The sequence below is a fragment of the Crocuta crocuta genome, unplaced genomic scaffold (assembly GCF_008692635.1).
Source record: "Crocuta crocuta isolate KB4526 unplaced genomic scaffold, BGI_CrCroc_1.0 scaffold214, whole genome shotgun sequence".
NCBI lineage: Eukaryota > Metazoa > Chordata > Mammalia > Carnivora > Hyaenidae > Crocuta > Crocuta crocuta.
This window is the reverse complement of record NW_027529999.1, coordinates 1,241,028-1,261,401: the sequence shown is the minus strand read 5'-3', so window position 1 is coordinate 1,261,401 and position 20,374 is coordinate 1,241,028. Positions and strand designations below refer to the sequence as shown.

At 40.1% G+C, this 20,374-nt stretch overlaps 1 protein-coding gene across 1 annotated transcript in view; it reads right to left on the bottom strand.

The window, feature by feature from the left end:
- PUM1 (pumilio RNA binding family member 1) overlaps positions 1 to 20,374 on the bottom strand; it is a 126,839-nt gene that overhangs the window by 69,127 nt on the left and 37,338 nt on the right. The window contains exons 3-4 of the mRNA XM_077763553.1: positions 18,546 to 18,614; positions 480 to 588 (exon numbers count right to left, since the gene is read on the bottom strand). Coding sequence (XP_077619679.1) covers positions 480 to 588; positions 18,546 to 18,614 — 178 coding nt within the window. The remainder of the gene's footprint in view (positions 1 to 479; positions 589 to 18,545; positions 18,615 to 20,374) is intronic.

Genomic DNA, 20,374 nt, shown 5'->3' with positions numbered 1-20,374 from the left:
GTGCCTCTACAGGTTCTCCCCGTCCCTCTTCAGGGGCAGTCTGTCAAAAAAGCATCCGTGCCCCGTGACTTGATTGGGCCCCAACCACATTTACAAATAGATCATCCCATACACAGTACACAGCGGGGGCAAGGGGAAGAAAAAGAAACATGAACTTCAAATGGCAGGCATGGATTTTCTAATTCCAAGTATGCTGACAGCAGTACAAAACAAGAAGTTATAGCTGAAATTAAGGTCATTTCAAATAAGACCGCTCCCCTGTGGCTAGCACTTCAATAAAATATTGAAGATTTGATTTTGTGTTAATTATGTTTTAATAAATTACATCATATAAGCTCCTTCATGGTAATTATACTAAAGGACAGGACACTGCTTGACATGCTTATGTCACTGATGTGAAATTCATGACTTGCCAATTGCTGAGGAAAGGAGCTCTAAGACAGGCATAAATCACAGTACAGATGCTAGATCTAGATTACCTGATGTTCCCCAGGCACTGTCTCGCCATTGATCACCCAGGAATATTCCTTTTGGTCCATCTTTGCTGGATTCATCTGTTTCCCAAAACTTTTTACCTGGCAAGAGCTGCTGCAAATTAAAAATAATAGATGCTTTTAAAGAATTCATAAAGGATGAAAGTACAGCAGTCAACACTTTCTTTTAGACAAGGTACTGCAGATGCTCATGTGCTCTGAAGGGCTTTAATCACATGTTCTGACTACACAGACTGTGGTCAGAGCACTACTGTATATTTGGTAAAAGTCACAGAGAGGCCTACGGCGAGGAGGGGCCACAGATCAACCCACCACAATAGAGGCTCAGCTTAAATATCTAGAATTAGTCATTTAACCTATGCCAAGATTTTAACGGGGGGCAGGGGAGAGGGGAATAATATTAGACCTTTAAGCTAAATGCTTGCTAAGAAGACTCCTTCTGAGAAAGAATGTACCTACAACTACTAACACACTACTTCTGCCTACATCTGTCCTAACCAGCCATGCGAAGTTACTCAAGCTGGGGCATGAACTCAGACCCCAGCTATGGAATGCCAGAAGCAAAACTCACCTCCTTCACACAGACTGTTGACCAAAACGCTTTCATTACCAGAAAGGAAAACAAACAAAAACCTTCCCAACCACAACATTAACCTATTCCAAGATTTTGGAAAGACAGAAGCTATTTCCCCATTAATGGAAGGGAAATAAAACCTCCGAACCTCAGTTAATTTTAACAAAACTTAGTAATGCCATTAAAGTGGCTTCACAGAAGTGTATACATCCCTGGCCCTAAACCAATATGAGAACTTTAAACTGGCTGTGACCAAAGAAATGCAAAGTACCATTTAAGCAAAACCAGTACAGTTTTGCACAATACCAAAGCATTAGTGGCCAGGGTTACAAAGTGAAATTCCACTAGAATTCCTCATTCTTCATTCCAGTCATCAGCTTTTACTCAGTAAAAGGTACCCCTTATTTCCTCTAAGTATTTTTTCACTTCAGCTACTACTAGTCAGACAGGAAAATCAGAAGTCTGAGACTGTAATCTCTACTTCTTTGAGCATAAAAGAAGGCACCTGGAGAGTTGAAGTTCTCAGAGGAACAGAATCAAAAATCAGAAAGCAAAATATTTGCTCTCCTCCTTTCCAATTTATAACCCATACTGCAATGATTATGGGGGAGGAACTCAACTTTGCCGGCACTGAAATCAATCTCGGCTTTCCAAATCTGGATTCTGGGTTTCTCAGCATAATTTCAGTTTATCTCTATAAATCTGCCTGGTAGACCTGAGTACAGCCTGGTCAAAGCAGTTTCCCCACACACTTTTCAGGCCCTAATTTGTTATTTTCTAATCCAGCAAGATCGTGACAAAAGACACATTTTGGTCTGACATTTAGTAAACATACGTTTACCTGAAGATGAACAGTTATAAGCAGTCAGTGCCTAGAATGCCTCGTGGGTTCATTCTCTGAGGGAAACAAGGACAGAGCTGGTCTGTTAACTTGAGATGGGGGCAAAAGTGGGGGGAAATGGCGGGTGGGAGAAAGGCGAGCTAAGCAGTAGGGTCAGGAAGTCATGGACTAGACAACTTTGATGTGTCCTAGGACAAACTGAACTGCCCGGGGCCTCACTCTTTCTGTACTGATGACAGAAATAAGTTTCAGGTTGTGATGACTAGAGATGTCGATGAATGCCTAGCACGCTGCCCACCACACAGTAGGCTCTCAATAAATGTATTCAGTGGCATCACACCAAGGCAAAATAGCTGTGGATTACAGAAGGGACACTGAAAATTAATGTGAACTGCTCAAGCACTATTCAAGAGTTGTTGTTTTTAAACTTCTTTTTCTTCTTTTAGTCTCAAAAATGGCCTCTCTCAAGATTACAAATATTTCCCTATTTGGTTGTAGCTTTTCCAACTAAAATTGTGATTTTTCTCCTGTATTTTGTACAGAGTATGAACAAACAGGAGTGTGCCTTAACTTCTCTTCTGTGTACAAGAAAGAATGTCAGAAGTAGGGACCCCTCACTTACTGGTTAACTTCCATATAATACTGGATGTTTTCCACATAACAATGAAAAGAGAGCAAAGGTCATGAAAAAACAGTCAAAGGGCACCTGGGTGGCTCAGCTGGTTAATCATTCAACTTAAGCTCTGGTCATGACCTCACAGTTCATGAGTTCAAGCCCCGAGTCGGGCTCTGTGCTGACAGCTCAGAGCCTGGAGCCTATTTTGGATTCTGCATCTCCCTCTCTCTCTCCCCTCCCCCGCTCGCACTGTCTCACTCTTTCTCTCAAAAATAAACATACATTTTTTTAAGGAGTTAAAATGGCGGTCCTCCCTCTCCACACAAATATGGAAATCTTTACTGAGAACTGAAGGAAAAGCTTCTTTGAATGCCAACCTCCATATGCAAATATAGTCTGTCTATAATTTGCAAACTGCTTACTGAAAGCAGCAGCCCTTGAACTCAAGGCTTCAAAACTGACGTCTGGAATCCCGTCATCTTTCACTATGGTTTGCCAGGCTGTCATAACATACAAAGCCAGCAAAAGCAGGTGAACATGTAAGCAAGGGTGGTTCCAGGCCAAATGCTCTCAAAAGGAAACAACACAACAAACATGTAGAAAGGTGCTTAACAGTGGAGATGTTACTTCAAAGCAGTAACAGATGCAACAAGTCTTAAAAGAATGAATACACACCAGAAACCCCAAGACCCTCGTCAGATACTAAGAGTCAACCATTTCTCCCACTATTAGCAATCGGTATAAATATAATTCCTACATAGAGACTAGGGACAACCCAAGAAGTACTAGAACTCCATATGCTTTTGGCAAAGTAGTAGTGAGGCCAATTAACTATTATCAATGCAAACAGCTTGGACTGAAGGGCAAGTGTGTAACAGATAATGAAAAAGAGGATGGGAGAAGACGGTGCTAGCACACCAATTCTGGAAGGGGAAAAAGATGGAACCAACGGGTTACAAGAATGCTCTTCAAAAGGGAAGAAAACTAAAATACTACACCAAGCAACATGAGCAAAGACAGAAGGAAACTTAGCAAAGGTCGTCAGAGCCTCTGGATCTTCCACAGAACCTGGCCTTTCTCACTTTCCTCCACAACATACCCATCTCCACCCCTCACTTGCAGGGTCCACAGCATCTGACTGGGACCCTGGTCCACAGCTCTGCCTCCCGGTGCTCATGCCCCTATGCAATCCCCTTCCCTTGACCGTGGGCTGGACCTAATGATTTGCTCCTAAGGAATAATACATGGTAAGAGTAATGGTGTGTCACCTTCAAAATTACCTTACAAAAAACTGATGATCATCTTGCTTCTTTCTTGTGTCCTCCTGCTTGCTCACTTGGAGGAGGCTGGCTGCTACGCTGTGACCTGCCCTACATGAGGCCCCACGGGGCAAAAACCAAGAGAGGCCATGGGCCATCAATTCATCAGGAACTCAGGCCCTCTGTCCTACAACCTGTTAGGAACTGAATCCTGACATCAACCTCATCAGTGAGCTTAAAAGCAGACCCTCCCTAGCTGCACTCTGAGATGGCTGCAGTCCCCACTGCAGAAAGACCCGGAATAGAGGGTCTTTCAAAGCCAGGAGTGGGTTCCCGACTCACAGAAATCGTGATGTATAAACAACTCCGTTGTTTTAAGCTGCGAGATTTTGAAGTAATGTGTCAGGTGGCAAGAGGAACCAATATGGTTGTGAATGTATTTGAATACAGTTGTTCTGATATTCTCAAAACATTTCTTAACAGTCTGATTTTAAGAGGGGTGCCTGGATGGCTCGGTCAGTTGAGCGTCCGACTCTTGATTTTGGCTCAGGTCATGATCCCAGGGTTGTGGAATCGAGCCCCACAAGAGGCTCAGCGTTGAGTAAGGAGCCTGCTTAACTCTCGCTTGCTCCCACTCTCTGCCCCTCCCCTACTGGTGCTTTCTCGATAAACAAACAAACAAACAAATAAATAAATAGGGTGTCTGGGTGGCTTGGTCAGTTAAGGGTCGGATTCATAATTTAGGTTCAGGTCATGACCTCATGGTTCATGGGTTCGAGCCCACCCTGCATTAGGCTCTGTGCTGACAATCCAGAGGCTGCTTGGGATTCTCTCCCTCCCTCTCTCTCTCTTTCCGCCCCTTCCCCTGCTTGCTCTTGCACCTTCTTTCTCTCAAAAATAAAGTTAAAAATAAATAAGTAATACAAAATCTTTTTAAAAATAAATAAAAGTTTGTTTCCAAAAAGCACTCCTTGTTCCTCTTCTAGTATCTACAGTCCAAGTGCTTTCGACTTTGGAATAAATTACATGCTTTTCATTTCCCACTCTCTCCTACTCTGTCTCATAGCCCTTCTGCATTAAAAAATGTATTAACTTCTTCAAAATTAGATGGGCTTAGACATGTTAAGTTTATCGAAAACTAGTAGCAGTCACATATTTGAGTCAACTAAAATAAAGACATTCACTGTTCAAATCTGATCAGAGTTAAAAGAAGCATTATATAACCTATTGAATTATAACATAAAACAAAGTGATGATGAGTATCTGTTATTTCAAATTCAACAGCAACTCCTCTGGAGGTAACACTGTCTACAGTACTGGCTACAACATACTGGTTCACCAACCCACTGGCATAAATACTAGGAGTTGCCAAACCTTCATTTAAGCCAAACCTAAATCCAATCACCAAAATTTTAAATCCAACGACTCTATGAAAAGTTAGTTACTGCTCACCCCATCAAGAACTTGGAATAAAAAATTGTTCTTTAATGGGACAAAAAAAGAACAGATCACAGCAGAGGTTTACAAAATTTACTTAAAGGAAAGATTAGGCAATAAGAGGATTAAAAGATTTGACAATTCTAAAGGAAGATAACTGGAATTAGGAATTGGTCCAACAAAAGCAGAAGAGACTCAGGGAGTCAGATGTGGGCAGTCTTACCCAGGTGGCACATTTAGGGAGAGGGCATATGATGAACAAACAAGTCTACCCTCATGAAAGCAATTAATGCATCAAGCTAGATGGCAGCCTGATTACAGCAGCCACTAAAAACATCTAAGTAGCTTCCCTGGCTCACACTCTGCTTAGCAAGCAAACTTGGTATGAGAACTTGGCTCCCTCCAGCCAGGCATGCTGATCACTGAACACAATTATCCTGTCCACTTGAGAGTTATTACTTCTCCTTATAAATTAGTAAACTGTATTTTGGTTTTCATACAGAAGTCTCTTGTGGTTCTGGTTAGTGTAGGTCAATCCTATAATCCAATCACCTCTGAGTTAGTAATCAAAATCCCATTCAAGACCTGCTGAGAACCAGGACCTGGGAGGTCCCAGCAGACTTTGTACCCTTCCCTGTATTGTCCCATTAAATGGGATTCCTAGTTGCCCCAACCCCCCAAATGTGTGAGTTCTCAAATCTTTGGGGGGGCGGGGGGGGGGAACCACTGTTTATCCCAGTTTGAACCACAGGTTTATAAAAGAAAAGACTTACAGAAAGTAAAGAAATCAGTAAGCATATTCATGAGGCTTCTGGAGAACAAAAGAGAAATCAAGCACGGTTTACAAGCAATGTTAGCCACTTGGAAAACCTCTAAATTTTGTTTGGAAACACCTTTCTTCTTTTATCATCTAACAAAAGAAACAACACACAAAGCCACACTTGCACAATCAATCACAACATTAGCCCCCACTAAGAGCCCTTTAAACAGAGCAGGAGACAGTAAAGTGCTGAGAACATCAGGCTCCTTATTTTAAGAAATAAATAATACAGTAAGTACTAAAACCTCCACGGTGCCCTGAAATCACTTTTAAAAACCGACCTGGTTTTGAATCCCAATTCTGTGAATTTAACCACTCTCGGCCTCAGTTTTCTCACCTATAAAATGAACTATTACGAACATTAAATGAGATCTGTGCAAAAAAGGAGTACAGTGCTGAACTCTGAGCAAGCACTCAAAAAATCGGCTGCCACTATGACTGAAGAACAAAGTGGTAACTCTCACACTACCAGTGGCTAGCCAGTGAGATGCTCCTAGGTACTCAGCTAGCAGCTGTGAGCACAGCATCACCCAGCCCAAGTCTGCGTAACTCCATAAAATTAAGAGCCCTAACAAAACACCGCAAAAAGAGCCATCATTACAGCTCTGCTGAAACTAAGAGGCAAGACAATTATTAGGGACTGGACACAACTGATTACACCATCACTAGTATCTGCACAGGTAAGTGTCCGTGAGGTTTTCTGAGTACCTGAGGTTTTCTCGATACTCATGCACACTCCAACAAGCACTCTGCATTCAAAAGGAATAAAATGTCAGATAAGTGCTCACAGACTCAACACTGTCTGCCTCTCAGGGCAGAATTAGGCTTCTTAAGGAGTAGCAGTCACAGGGCTGCACACTGCAGCCCTACAGGCATGATCAGGTTTGATCATGTTACTTGGCAATGCAAACTTCCAGCACAAGCTGAGTTTCATCACTGGAACGTAACCAATGCAGGAGTTAAATACTTGATATTTTAAACAGGTGGTAAGATACAGGATCCCGCCCCCAATTTTTTAATCTCTTAGTACATATTCTCATTACATTCTCATTGCATTAAAAGAATTTGACATCAACTCAGAGAAAGGACCACTCAGAACTGACCGAAATAAACAAGTATAATTAGTAACCACTGACAGTCACATGTTTTAGGCAGAGTTCTGATGTGTGAAAATTGTATAATTTTCAGAAATCCCTTCTCAAAATCTTAATGCCCTGCCTACTCACCCCCACTCCAGACCATACAGGGCTATAGTGACATCAAGAAAGATACTACACCAAGTGCTTTCGTAATAAATACTATGAACTACACTCAAAACTCATTTAAAAAGCTTTCACAAGAAACAGTTTAAGTATAAAATTATACATTGATATACTCTATAAAACTTTTTTTAAAGGATATATCCATTCATTCACTGTTAAGATAATTCTTATGGAAAGAGTTCAGAAAATATATATACATCAAGCATCATGTTCATTCCTGAGAATATATCTCAACAACAAAAAGACTAGAAGTCAAAAGAAAAAAAAACAAAAACCCTACATTCAAAGTATAAGAGCAAAACAATGAGGAGCAAGGTAGCTGTGGCACAACAATAGAAGTTCATCCAAAACAGCCTTAAGGACTCTAGGTGATGTTTACAAAAGAACATTTCACTTTTCAAAGTAAAAGACACTGCACGGGTAAAGACCGCTTCTGGTGCACCTTCCCTTCCAGATCAGACTGGAAAGGAAAATAAAAACTCAAACAGGTGCTTGCTGGTGTAGTGAGATTATGAATGACTTATTACAAAATCGACTTTTATTATGACTTAGAACTGATTTTCTAATAAATAAAAATTGAGATTATAGTGGTATGGAATTCACTACAAATAAGGCATTTTCTTTTAAGCAGACAATCTTGGTTTCAACATAATCTCACAGTAACAAAAGTTAGTGGCAACTTTAAGGAGTGCTCACAACGTACATTTCAAATATTTTTAAGCAAGCAGATAATAACATCTAATCCGCTTTGAAACCTACCGCCTAAATAAGGAACATTGAACGTGTTCAATGGTTTTCTCACAGCCAGTTACTTTTTTTAATTAACAGTAAGTATAAAGAAGGTGGTGTTTTCCTCTTCATTTTCCCTTCCAGTTTAAGAACAGGATCTTCTCAGTTCACACTTCCTGTTGATCTAGCTACTAATTAAGGAAGTGCTCTCCATTCTCTTTAATCTGTTACTCAATACTTATATGTAAAGATCATTTTTAAATGTTAAAATATTTTTGACTGATTCATTTCATTCATATCACAAAAAAACTAAGAATCAACATCTGCTATAATTTTGTCACATCTCTCTACCAGGCAGATTCAAAACCTGGCACCTAGGAATTACCGCCTAAAACTACCCATCGATGCATCAAGATGCTTACCACTGAAAACAAATTTCCACATGAATGGTCTCTTAAGTAAATAGCTCTTTTGGTTGAAATCTAATGGACTGTTTTTAAAAAGAAGGATTTTTTTGCATAATTATAATTATGCAGTATATAAAATTAACAGGTTTTTGAAAAATATTTTCCGGCTATTAAGCCCTTTTCATAAGTAATGTCAATAGTTACACTGAATGTCCTTTAGAAACACTTCTGCCACTAAGGATGAAATGACACAGACCACTTAGGCCTGGTCAGTAAGAGGGAAGTTGATCTCTCCCACATCTGGAAAACCACTATTGCTCTTCTGGCTACTGAAAAATTTTGAAACTTTCAGCATCTGAAGTACTGATGTCAAAAGGTAAAGCACTGCTCGAACAGGCACAGCCTGTTGTGGCCACTACTGGAAACAAAGGTAGCAAAAGACACTCTTCTTCACCCTGAAAGAAAAAACTAAAAAGAAAAGCCTATCAGGAATCAGAGTGATACAGCCACCAGGCATTCATTTTAAGAATAGCACACTAGGGGCGCCTGGGTGGCTCAGTCGGTTAAGTGTCCGACTTTCGCTTAGGTCATGATCTCACGGTTCGTGGGTTCAAGCCCCATGTTGGGCTCTGTGCTGACAGCTCAGAGTCTGGAGCCTGTCTCGGATTCCCGGTCTCCCTCTCGCTCTGCCCCTCCCCCACTCATGCTCTGTCTCTCTTTGTCTCAAAAATAAACTATTTAAAAACCTTTTAAATAAAAAAGATAAGCACACTAATAGTGTGCTTCAGACTGTTAAACTTCACAACCTCCTACAGATGAAGAAAGGAACACCAACCTGGGACAGGACTGGTCAGGATTCCCATACGAGAGTTCAGAGCAAGAAGACAGTGAGAAGGACTCTCGACCAGGAGCAAAGACAGAGAGGAAAGCACGTGGGCAGGTGCCCACCAGGAAGAAAGGAGTCTGGCCAGCAACAGGGGGAAGCAGCAGGAGAGGTGGAGAGTGGAAAAGCCCACTCGTCCCGTGACAAGTGAGGCTCTACGCCAAAAGGCAATAATAGGAAGGAACATCACAAAAATTAAGTTCAGAAAATTAATCTGATATTTCTCCATAAAATGGGGGAAGCGGAAGGGAAAGTTAAATGGATGCCAGGAGGCTCAGCAAAGAGGTCACTGCAATAAATTAGGCATGAAAGGGTAAGGAGGGGACCTGTGGAAATGGGGCAAGATACAAACTGATGCTTCTCTGCTTTCAAAGCATGAAGAAAACCATGTAATTTCAAAGCCCATTATGACAAGCAAGAATGAAGTCACTAAATATACAAGCCAGTCAATCACTGAAATTCTTTTAATGAGAAATCTATTCTGTAGAGTCGGGCAACAGGCCCAAGTATGTGCGAATATGGCCTTCCATAAGTTCACAAGTCCAATGGGTAAAGTTTTCAGGTTGCCCTGAAGATCCATGGTGCATTGCTTCCTAGGGAACAGTATGAACAAAAAGACGAATCAAGCAGACATAAGAATTTGGTAGCTCTTAAATTTTAGGACGGCCACAAGTTAGCACAAGTGCAGTCAGTTCTTCAGCGGACGGCTCCCAAACTCCACAGTGCACGCCCTTCAAAGGAGCACAGTGGCCCCTTACCACACAAAGAGCACAATCACTGTTAGCAACTTCATCCATGAAATGAAAGAATACTTTCATTAAAAAAATTCAGAGATACTGTTACACATCAATCCCCATGTTCTTTTGTGACAAATTACCCTGGGGCGAGCTCCACACTAACCCTTTCTCCACTGCACACCCCCCTCCCAAATCCACTGAAAGTAAAATTCTTTACACCTTCCCCCTTCAAATTATCAGAACAGAGCCAAACGAAACTTTTCTCGCTATCTTCGTAAAACTTGACAGTTTGACAGTAAATGTGTTCAGAAAATGAAATGCCCAGGGTGAACTAGGCTGTTCTGCGGGATAAAGGGACAGCAGGTAAGGAAACAGAGGACTATGTTATTTAGGTTACCTATAAATGAGATAATTTGTTTTTGTACATGTATAAACTATATGGTTTGTCCTGTAACATAACCACATACATGTTACACTAGGTCTAAACTTAATAATTATCTAAGTAATTTCCTGCAGTGGTACCTAAGAGCCCAATGTGCAAAAGATAAGCCCCCAGATCACATAGAAAAGCTGCTAATAAGTTCATGAATAAAACCATGAAAACATCTAGTTTGCTTCATGACCTGCCCACTTCATATCCCCAAAGCAGGAAACAGCTCGACTAAGAGAGGAGAAAGAGTCCTTTGCCTCAAGATGGGAGCAACTACTTAAACCCACCCACACACCAAGTCAGCCTTAGGGTATTTTAAATTATTAAATTGACAGGACAATGATCTCAGTGTGCCAGACATGCAAGTTCCCTTTCTCAAGCACTCCAGGAGATGAAAACTTCATAGATACGGCTACTATGTATATATACCAGGAAGACCCATACAGAAAATAAACAATTGCCTCTACGTGCTTTGCTATAATGAGAATCACAGAATGTATTAATCAAGAAACAACGGATTTGGTTAATTCTGGCTCCTCATCAGTAAAGAAGAGAGAATTACACACAATACTGTTTAATACACACTTGAACAAGAAATACAACAAGAGTAATTCCTGTTTTCTAAATACGATTACATCTGGTTGTGTAGATGATGTCATGAGGGTATTTCCACGCCCCCGCAGATAACCCAGAGAAGGTGTCCCACTGATCTACTTACAACTATACTAAACAAAAGATCCTTTATAATAAATCCCTTATATCGGATTCAACTTGGATGATAACAGCATTGCTGATTCACTATTCATCTTGTGCACTACTCTTTGCAAAATAAAAAAAAAAGTAATAAAAGAGTTTGAAAATGTAAAAATATGCAGAGAAGGATGAATGAATAGAGGCTTTTTAGTTTTGTCAGTTCCTCATCCTCCCCTTCACAACCCCACATCCCTCAGGACAGAAAAGTAATCTGAATAAAGAATACAGGTAATAAATTTATTTACTGAATTGAACTAAGGTCCCTTGCAGGGAGAACAATATCAGCTTCTAGAGTAAAAGAGAAAATAAAGAGGAAGCCATGCTTAGAAAAAAATATATTTATTTTGTAAGACTCATTCAACACAATATATGGGCAGCCACTGTCTACAATGTTATTAAGCTGAAGCCTCTGCCCTAAACAAACTTATGAGCAGGGAAAAGAAAATCGTTATACACAAATCACTACATAGGAAATAAATTAGAGCCATAAGAATGACACAAATTACTTGCTACTTGAATTCCTCTCCATAGATTCTGGTTAGTAAGAGCATAAAAAGTTTTATAGAGGAGCTGATAAGTGAAGTTAAATAATGGATAGACTCTGGACATGAAGAAATGAACAACAGAAAAAAACAACAAGATTTGGAGTGACAGAGGTATGAATTCAAACAGCTGGTTCATGATCATGCTAACCTCTCTAATCCCTTTTTGCCTGGTCTATAGGAGGGCATCGTGATACTGTAGGACCGCTGTGAAGACTGTAATGTATACGAAGTAGTTAGCATAGTACCTGGGAAATTACATACGGTCAATGTACTGCAGCTATTATTATTCCTAGAGCCTACTGAAATAGAACTTCTCTGACATTCAAACCCACAACCTGATAACTCATCACTTAGCTGGAATCACTTGACCTTAGGACTCATTTTCCTCATGTAGAAAAATGGTACTATTATCTCCCAAAATCTGTTCTGAGATTCACATAAGCAATGAAATCAATGTCAAAATATCTTGAAAAGTGTTAATGCATTATTGTAGTTATTTAGTTGGCCTACCCTCAAATAAAGCATAGTGATGTGCATGGCAAAAATGAAAATGTTTCAACCAATGGAGGATAAAGGGGGAGAGATTTAATGAAGACAGACTAAGCAGTATGTGGATAAGCTGCATCCCGCTGCAAAGGATATACAGTGATAGGTCTGTCTATTCTTCCCAATACAGGACAGAAGGCAGATAATGGAATGCATGAGGTTCCAAACAGGTCTCAAAGTGGTGGGACAGAATTGAAAGCCAGGTTCCAAATGTCAGATGTACCCACATTCTCAATGTTAGAAAGACCCCTTTTTCTACTTGTTCTTCAAAACGTCCAGTCCCAAAACTATTACGAGATCCCAGGAACTCCCCCAAGCAATATCTTAAAAAGGTCACTGACATCATTTCTAACACACAGTCACTAACCTAATACAGGAGAGTTATGAACTAAGATCTCATACCTCCAGGTTACTTGGTCTCGCTAACTATTAGGAAACATTCTCATAGCAAGATGCCAAAAATGCCCAACAACCAAATGGTATTAATACAAGGTTAAAGGAACCAGGCAGTCTTACCATTCCCCTCTGTACTCAAAAGCTACATTTTGGGGGGAAAGGGGATTCACTGCATTATTTGGTCAGGTGTTTTTATAGTAATACGCCAGAGACTTTATTAATTTTTCTTCCCTTCTGCAAGAAAGGGTGCATAATTCTGCTGGCATACAATATATCTCCTTTCCAAATTCTGTCAATTTTGGAGTCAACTGAGTTACTCTTATCGGACTCTAATTGCAAGAAACTACCAGTGTACGGTAGTTCTTGGGCTGTGAATCCTAAAAGTACTTTTAGCTACCAAAAAGCATCCAGTTCTATGAGCCATTTTGTTTGCCAAGATGGAAAGATGTGGAAAGGAATTTAATAGACTTGGTAACCACATAACGCTTCCACTTGCCTTGATTTCAGAATTACCACCCATGAGCCCTTAGGAACAGGCACTTCAATACCTTAGACAACTGCAGACTGGTGAATGAGTCACTTAGAAAACTCAATGAAAAGTTACACAATCTCTACATCACAAAAGGGAAGTAACTCTAAAAAGACATTTCTAGATGCCCTCTGGCATATCCTAGAAAAAGTGGCACTATTCCTATTTTCTATCTTTTTAAAGATACAGAAATGAGGGCAAACTCCAAAATCTTAAAGATTTGAAAGAGTCCTGGGAAACTAGTCCAACATTTTTGTCTTACAGATGGAAAAAAGGCCACCAAAGTCCAAAGAAGATGAATGTGTGAGCCAAGGCTGGACTGCGGCTTCAGGGTTCTGGTCCAGAGCACACTCTATCCCACCAAGTTATAACTTTCTTTGGGTGAATGGCTCTCTGGCGCTCTAAATCACTACCAAATTCCTCCCTTTACTAGCCATTTTGCTATTTTACCCTTACTGATAGAATTCCTATGTAATGTCCAATAACAATCTACAGCTCTATCTTAGGGGCGCCTGGGTGGCTCAGTCAATTAAGTGACTTCGGATCAGGTCATGATCTCACGGCTTGTGAGTTCGAGTCCCATATTGGGCTCTGTGCTGACAGTGCAGAGCCCTCTTCCGATCCCCTGTCTCCCTCTCTCTCTCTCTCTCTGCCCCTCCCCAACTTGTGCTCTCTCTTTCAAAAATAAACATTTTTTAAAAAAATTTTAAGAAAAAAAAAGAATCTGCAGCTATATTTTATTTTTTTTTAATAGTTTATTGTCAAATTAGTTTCCACATAACACTCAGTGCTCATCCCCACAAGTGTCCTCCTCCATGCCCATCCCCCCTCCCCCCACATCCATCAGTCCTCAGTTTTTGTCAGCATTCAAGAGTCTCTCATGGTTTGCTTCTCTCCCTTTCCCCCACCATTTCTGCCCTTCTTCTCCCCCTTGTTCCTCCGTCAAGTTCCTCCTAATCCTCCTATACGTGCAAACATATGATATTTGTCCTTCTCTGCCTGACTTATTTCGCTCAGCATAACACCCTCAAGGTCCATCCATGTTGCTACACAAGGCCAGATTTCATTGTTTCTCATTGCCATGTAGTATTCCATGGTATAGATAAACCACATCTTCTTGATCCATTCATCTGTTGATGGACACTTAGGCTCTTTCCATGTTTTGGCTATTGTGGAGAGTGCTTTTGCAGCTATATTTTAAATCTATCTCACCTTATTCTACTTCCAGGGAACATGACAGGATTCTCATTAGAACTCCACACACAAGAGCACCTCCCAGATCTGCTTCCTCGGATTTACAAACTTGTGTATGCTTTGTTCTATGTTTCAGCTTTCTAAAACAAAGATGAAGGAACACATATCTAAATACGTTCCATTTATTCCAGAAATAATCACTACTATCTCAACATCCCTGAAAATGGTCAAGTTTTCTATATGTTTAAGGAATCTTAAACAGAAAAAAAGTGCTCAGTTTTTAGAAAACCAATTATGCAAAACAAGGTGCCTTTTCTGTCAACAGCTCTCTCCTTGTCAAATCCATCATTCTTTAAGACATAAAAAGTAGGAACACTGCTGTCCTCTTACAGGTGAAGCAAGTAAATTATACAAGATCAGAAACCAAACCAACATAGACACCAAGCCTAGGAACCCTAAGTTAGTGAGCCTTCCTCAATACTACAAAGATCTGAGCCTGAATACTCAACCAACAGCCTAAGTTTCTCATGTGTAAATTTAAGAAACTGCTCCAATATGTGCCTTTCAACTTTTCAGGACTAGATCTTTAAGTTGAATGGAAGTGGCAAGCAAGGAGAGTAGATGAAATATTTGAAAGTAAGTTGTGGCCTAATCCTAAGACATTCACTTTACTATTTTCCTTTTTGTGTTGACTCTCTAGAGTAAGAGGTAAGTAAAGTACCTGTATTGTGATCTTTCAGCTTAACAGCTGTACTTCAGACAGCCAGCAAGGTTTGAGGTGATGTTTTAAGTAGCCACTTCTTACCAAGATTTCTAAAAAATTGCTGTAAATTTTGAGAAGCCTAGTATTGGCTTTGATGAAAACAAATGTTAACAAGAGCCAAGAAGTATTAACTTTACTAGAGATCACTTACTCTTAATGGAACCAATTCTCTTTCAATTCTAACAATTCATAACATTTGTAATATAAGGAACTAGGACTCATTTTCGCTTACCAAAATGAGGTATTGTTTACTGTTATGAGGACTCAACACAAGTGCAAGCGCACGTGCACACACACACAAAACACACAAAATAACTAGAACAAAAATACAGTGCCTGGCTGAAAAAATCAATGCAATTTACTTGAAATTTCAGTGTTTATTTGGGTGAAGACTATATTTATACACATTCCCTCTCTTTCATTGCTTAAAGGGAAGGAAATTTAATGTGGTTAAACTAATTAGAAGCTGTAGCTTTATTTTATATTAGAAGCTTTTAATTCTTCAATTCTCTTTTGCCAATCTCCTTTGTAACACTGCAAAAAACATTCTCCCATCTTGTACCTGTCCAGACCCAAACTAAATAAACCAGAAGACAATCCCCAAGTCTTATACTCTTCCATTAGGGTAATCACAAACTGTCCGAGCAATACTCATCACTCCTTTCTCTAAACCTGAAACATATATAGGAAACACTGTGCATTCCTTCTGTCATCAAGTGTATTCTCTGCTTCCTCAACTAGCTCCGGAGCTCCTTGAGTATAGAAACGTCACTTGCTGTAATTAGTTTGTCCACATTGTGCCTGGCCAATGTGTTATGCTTTCAAAACACAGGGGCACCTGGCTTGCCCAGTCAGTAAGGTTTGCAACTCTTGATCCTAGGGTCATGAGTGAGAGCCCCACACTGAGGGCAGAATCTACTTTAAAAAAAAAAAAAATTACTTCAATATCTGTATTTTGGGAGAAACATATATTAATTTTTTTTTTAAATCCTCCCCCAAAACATCAATTTTTACACAGCTTACTAAAATGAGATTTTTACCACCAATTACTTTACAAGCATTGGCTTCATTTACTCTAAGGGAACATGCTTTGGAGAAGAAGCCGGCGCAGAATCCCAGCTTCAACGCTTACTACATACATGCCCCTGGGCAAACTAACTCATCTCTCTCAGCCTTTTTCTCTACCTGGAGAAGAGCTCCGTCCCAACAGAGTTACTGACGAGACACCGCGCGCAGAGTCCTGAGCACCTGTGTTGGCACGCTGTCACAAACGGCAGTTCCTAGGACTCTATGAATACATCACAAGGAGTGAAGAAGGGTGACCCCGCGTAACTGCTGGAATACATTTTGGTTATCTCCATATGCCTACGTCCAGGTGTGAATATACAGATACCAAAAAAATAATATTTCTAACCAAAATATGAACGGTGAGGTTTGGAAACCGTGGGTAGGGGGAAAGGCATTTTTGGAAGGGAAAAATTAATTAGAAAATATTTTTGTCAGGGCATCTGGGTGGCTGCCAGTTAAGCATCTGACTCTTGTTTTCAGCTCAGGTCATGAACTCACAGGTTCATGAGTATAAGTCCCATACCAGGTTCTGCACTGACAATGTGGAGCCTGCTTGGTATTCTCTCTTCCCTTCTCTCTCTGTCAAAATAAAAAGTGTGTGTGTGTGTGTGTGTGTGTGTGTGTGTGTGTGCGCGCGCGCACACACATATGTATAGTTTAGTCATCATTTAAATAAAGTTAACTTTCTTTTCGATTCTGTTCACTATTTCTTCAATTAGACAGACTTAAGCCTTTAGAGATTATATAGTGTACAAAACAGCAAAGAGCATTATTTTACTTTGTGTAATTAATTTTTAAAATCTGGGATTCGATTTCTGCTAGAGTGGACCAGGCTTAAATCACAGGAGTGGGGAACAAGATAAACATGTTTTCCCATCTATACTTAATATCTGATTCATCTGTTATTAACTTTCTGTTTAAATTTTGCTCCAAACAACTGAGAAAAATCTCTTCCCCATTAACCATAGAGAATGTATTAATGTGCACTGTTTTAATATTAGGCAGACACAGGAGACATAAAGCCACCTACCTAACTTAAAGCTCTAGAAGAAAACCAAGAACAGGCCCAAAACCCATGAATCCAAGATGACAGGACACTGGGACTCTGATCACAAGATGATTCACAGAAGCTAGAAACAAAATCTTGTAACACAGGAAGCAAGACTCTCAGAACCAAAACACCAGAAGAGTTTAACTAATGCCTAACCACAAAGGCAGTCTATGAATATCTGCTATACATCAGGAGAAGAAGTATCTTGATTCTGAATCCTCAGAACGTAGCACAGTGCCTGGATCAAAGAATATTTGCTATGTCAAAGAACAAATGTTTTTAATGAATGGTATAAAAGAGAATCCAGTATACAGCTATTCTCCCTCCTTTAAAACATTAAAATAGATGTGGGAGCTTTTAAATATTAGAAATGCAAAAAGTAAAACAGAAAAAAAATAAAATAAAATAAAAAATAAACCTAAGGTTAAGCTCTAGAACAAGAGAACCACAAGCAAATGCCCCCAGCTTGAGAACCTGTGACACCTTTGGCTCTTAATTCAAACTGTATGTTCTACCTTATCACCAATACACTCCAATTGTCAACAGAAGTCGGCTGTGCTTTATACTGCCATTTCTTTTAGAATTATGGCAACCTTCCCTATCAATGTACAGATGACAGGACATTTTGTTTTCGCAAATTTTAAAGATGATAAACAAGCCAAAATTCTTGTTTCTTAATTCTTTGTACGTAAGGGATAGCTGACTGACACCTCTACCTTCTGGAATTATTGCACTAGAAATCTTAACAACTTTCTCTCCACAATGGAGCTCTAAACAACCTCCTCAACCTACTCTAAAAATAGGTTATCAACATGTTCTGATTAGCAGCCAATCTGAGACTCCCTTCCGCTGTGAAAAGAACCTGACAAGTGGAAATGAGGCAAAAGGAAGGACATGTGATGCATATAAAAGTATTTTGTAAAACTTTAAAGCCTCAATTACAACGGACTGGTTAATATAATGATCAATAATTTGTGCTCATGTTTTGGTTGCTTTGCTTTACTTTTAAGACATTAGGCTAAGGTTAACGCTCTTCTTATAATGAAATCATTTTGGCAAAATTCTGCAATATCCCATTCCTATCATGAGGATGGCAACAAGGAAAAGCAAGCACATACTTCTGGAGACTAGATTCGGACACATTTGATGGAAGACAGCTCCAAGCTTCCCTTAAAAACAGGCCCAGTTTTCTGACACACCAGTTCACTTACCTCTCCCATCGCTCTTCCCTCCAGAGCAAGTGCTTGAAAATCATGATTCAGTTCATCCATAGAACGCACCTATCATTCAAAATAGAGAAGGAAAAAGTTTCGAGTTAGCATCTTGAACTGTACACTCACGTTAAACACAACTGTTTACTTTCACATATTGACAAAGACATGACTATAATCGAGTGGCTGAGATTAAACATCCACTTACCTTTAATCATCAGGGTTCAGAGCCAATGACCCCTGTTTTCTCCCCGCCCATTCTTTTTTTAAGCCAGAAAAAGTATATTCCATCAAATGAGAATGATGTTAGCTATTTTTCATATATTTTAAATTGATAAGACCAGCATGCTGAAGGGCAACGACCTATGATTATGTGACCTGAACACGGCTCTGGACTCAAAAGCCACAGTGCTTGCCCCCAACTGTGAAAAGCAAGTAGAAGCAAGGGCACAGATAAAGAAGATGTGGTTTATCTATACAATGGAATACTACTTGGCAATGAAAAAGAATGAAATCTTGCCAATTGCAGCAATGTGGATGGAACTGGAGGATATTATGCTAAGTGAAATAAGTCTGAGAAAGACAGATTCCATATGTTTTCACTCATGTGGATCTTAAGAAACTTAACAGAGGACCATGGAGGAGGGGAAGGGGGAAAAAGTTACAAACAGAGAGGGAGGGAGGCAAATCGTAAGAGACTCTTAAATACAGAGAACAAACTGAGGATTGATGGGGGCCGGAGGAGAGGGAAAAGTGGGTGATGGGCACTGAGGAGGGCACTCGTTGGGACGAGCACTGAGTGTGGCACAGAAGCCAATTTGACAATAAATTATATTTAAGAAAAGAAAAGAAACAAGGGTACTCATTTGATCCCACCCAGGATTTGCTTGACAACCTCAGGGAAAGGCACTGTGAACCATATTCTCTGCAGAGGGGCTCCTGGGATCTCAACTCCAGGAGGAAAAAGACAGCATTTATCCCAAGAAACCCTTCAAACCTCACCTATCATTAAATGTACTACCCACATCATAACAATCTTTCCAGGCTTCAATTAACTCCTATCTAAAGTCATTTCTACAAGATAAGGTTAAGATCAAGGACAAGTGTGAAACAGTGTATTCGAAACAATAATTCAAAAGCCCTGTGTTGTCTAATATTCTAGACGTCCTCTCGGTTATGAGCAGCAAGCTGTCCCTCGTTTAGTCAAGAGGATGGCTCTTCTGCCTACCTGAGAAAAGACGGCGCAGTGCCTGAAGCAGGGTCTCCCAAACCCCTCATCTGACCATCACTACCTCCCCGTGTAGGTGTCCAGCTGCTAGCAGGGGGTACATGCTGAGGTCAGGCTAGGGGCAGGCAGGGAGAGGGAAGAGCATGGAGAACATGGGCCAGAATACAGCTAGGAGAATCAATTCAAGGATTTTATTAACAGGGCTGCCTGTTTACCACCCAATAATATTAATTTGACTGAACTGACACCACATAAAAATATAGTTGCACTGCTGTTCTGAGTCACATATTTTCAAAACCCAGAGCTGATACATGCTACAAAATGACACAATGTGTCACTAAGACAAAACAGCTTTGGGATGCTTGCTAAAAATGGAAATTTATAAAATTCAAAATGAAGCTAAAATTCAGTCCTATGAGAACAAAGAGACATGGAGACCAAGTTGTTTATTGTGGTTGAAGTCGTTTCAAAGGGCCCTGAAACAAGCTATGAAGACCTTACAAGGTGTTTCCTTCTTTAGGTAAACACACTGAATAAGCTTCTAAACTATAGGTGGCAAAGATAAAGGGGGGAGGGGCGGTGGGGGGAGGGGAGAACAAGG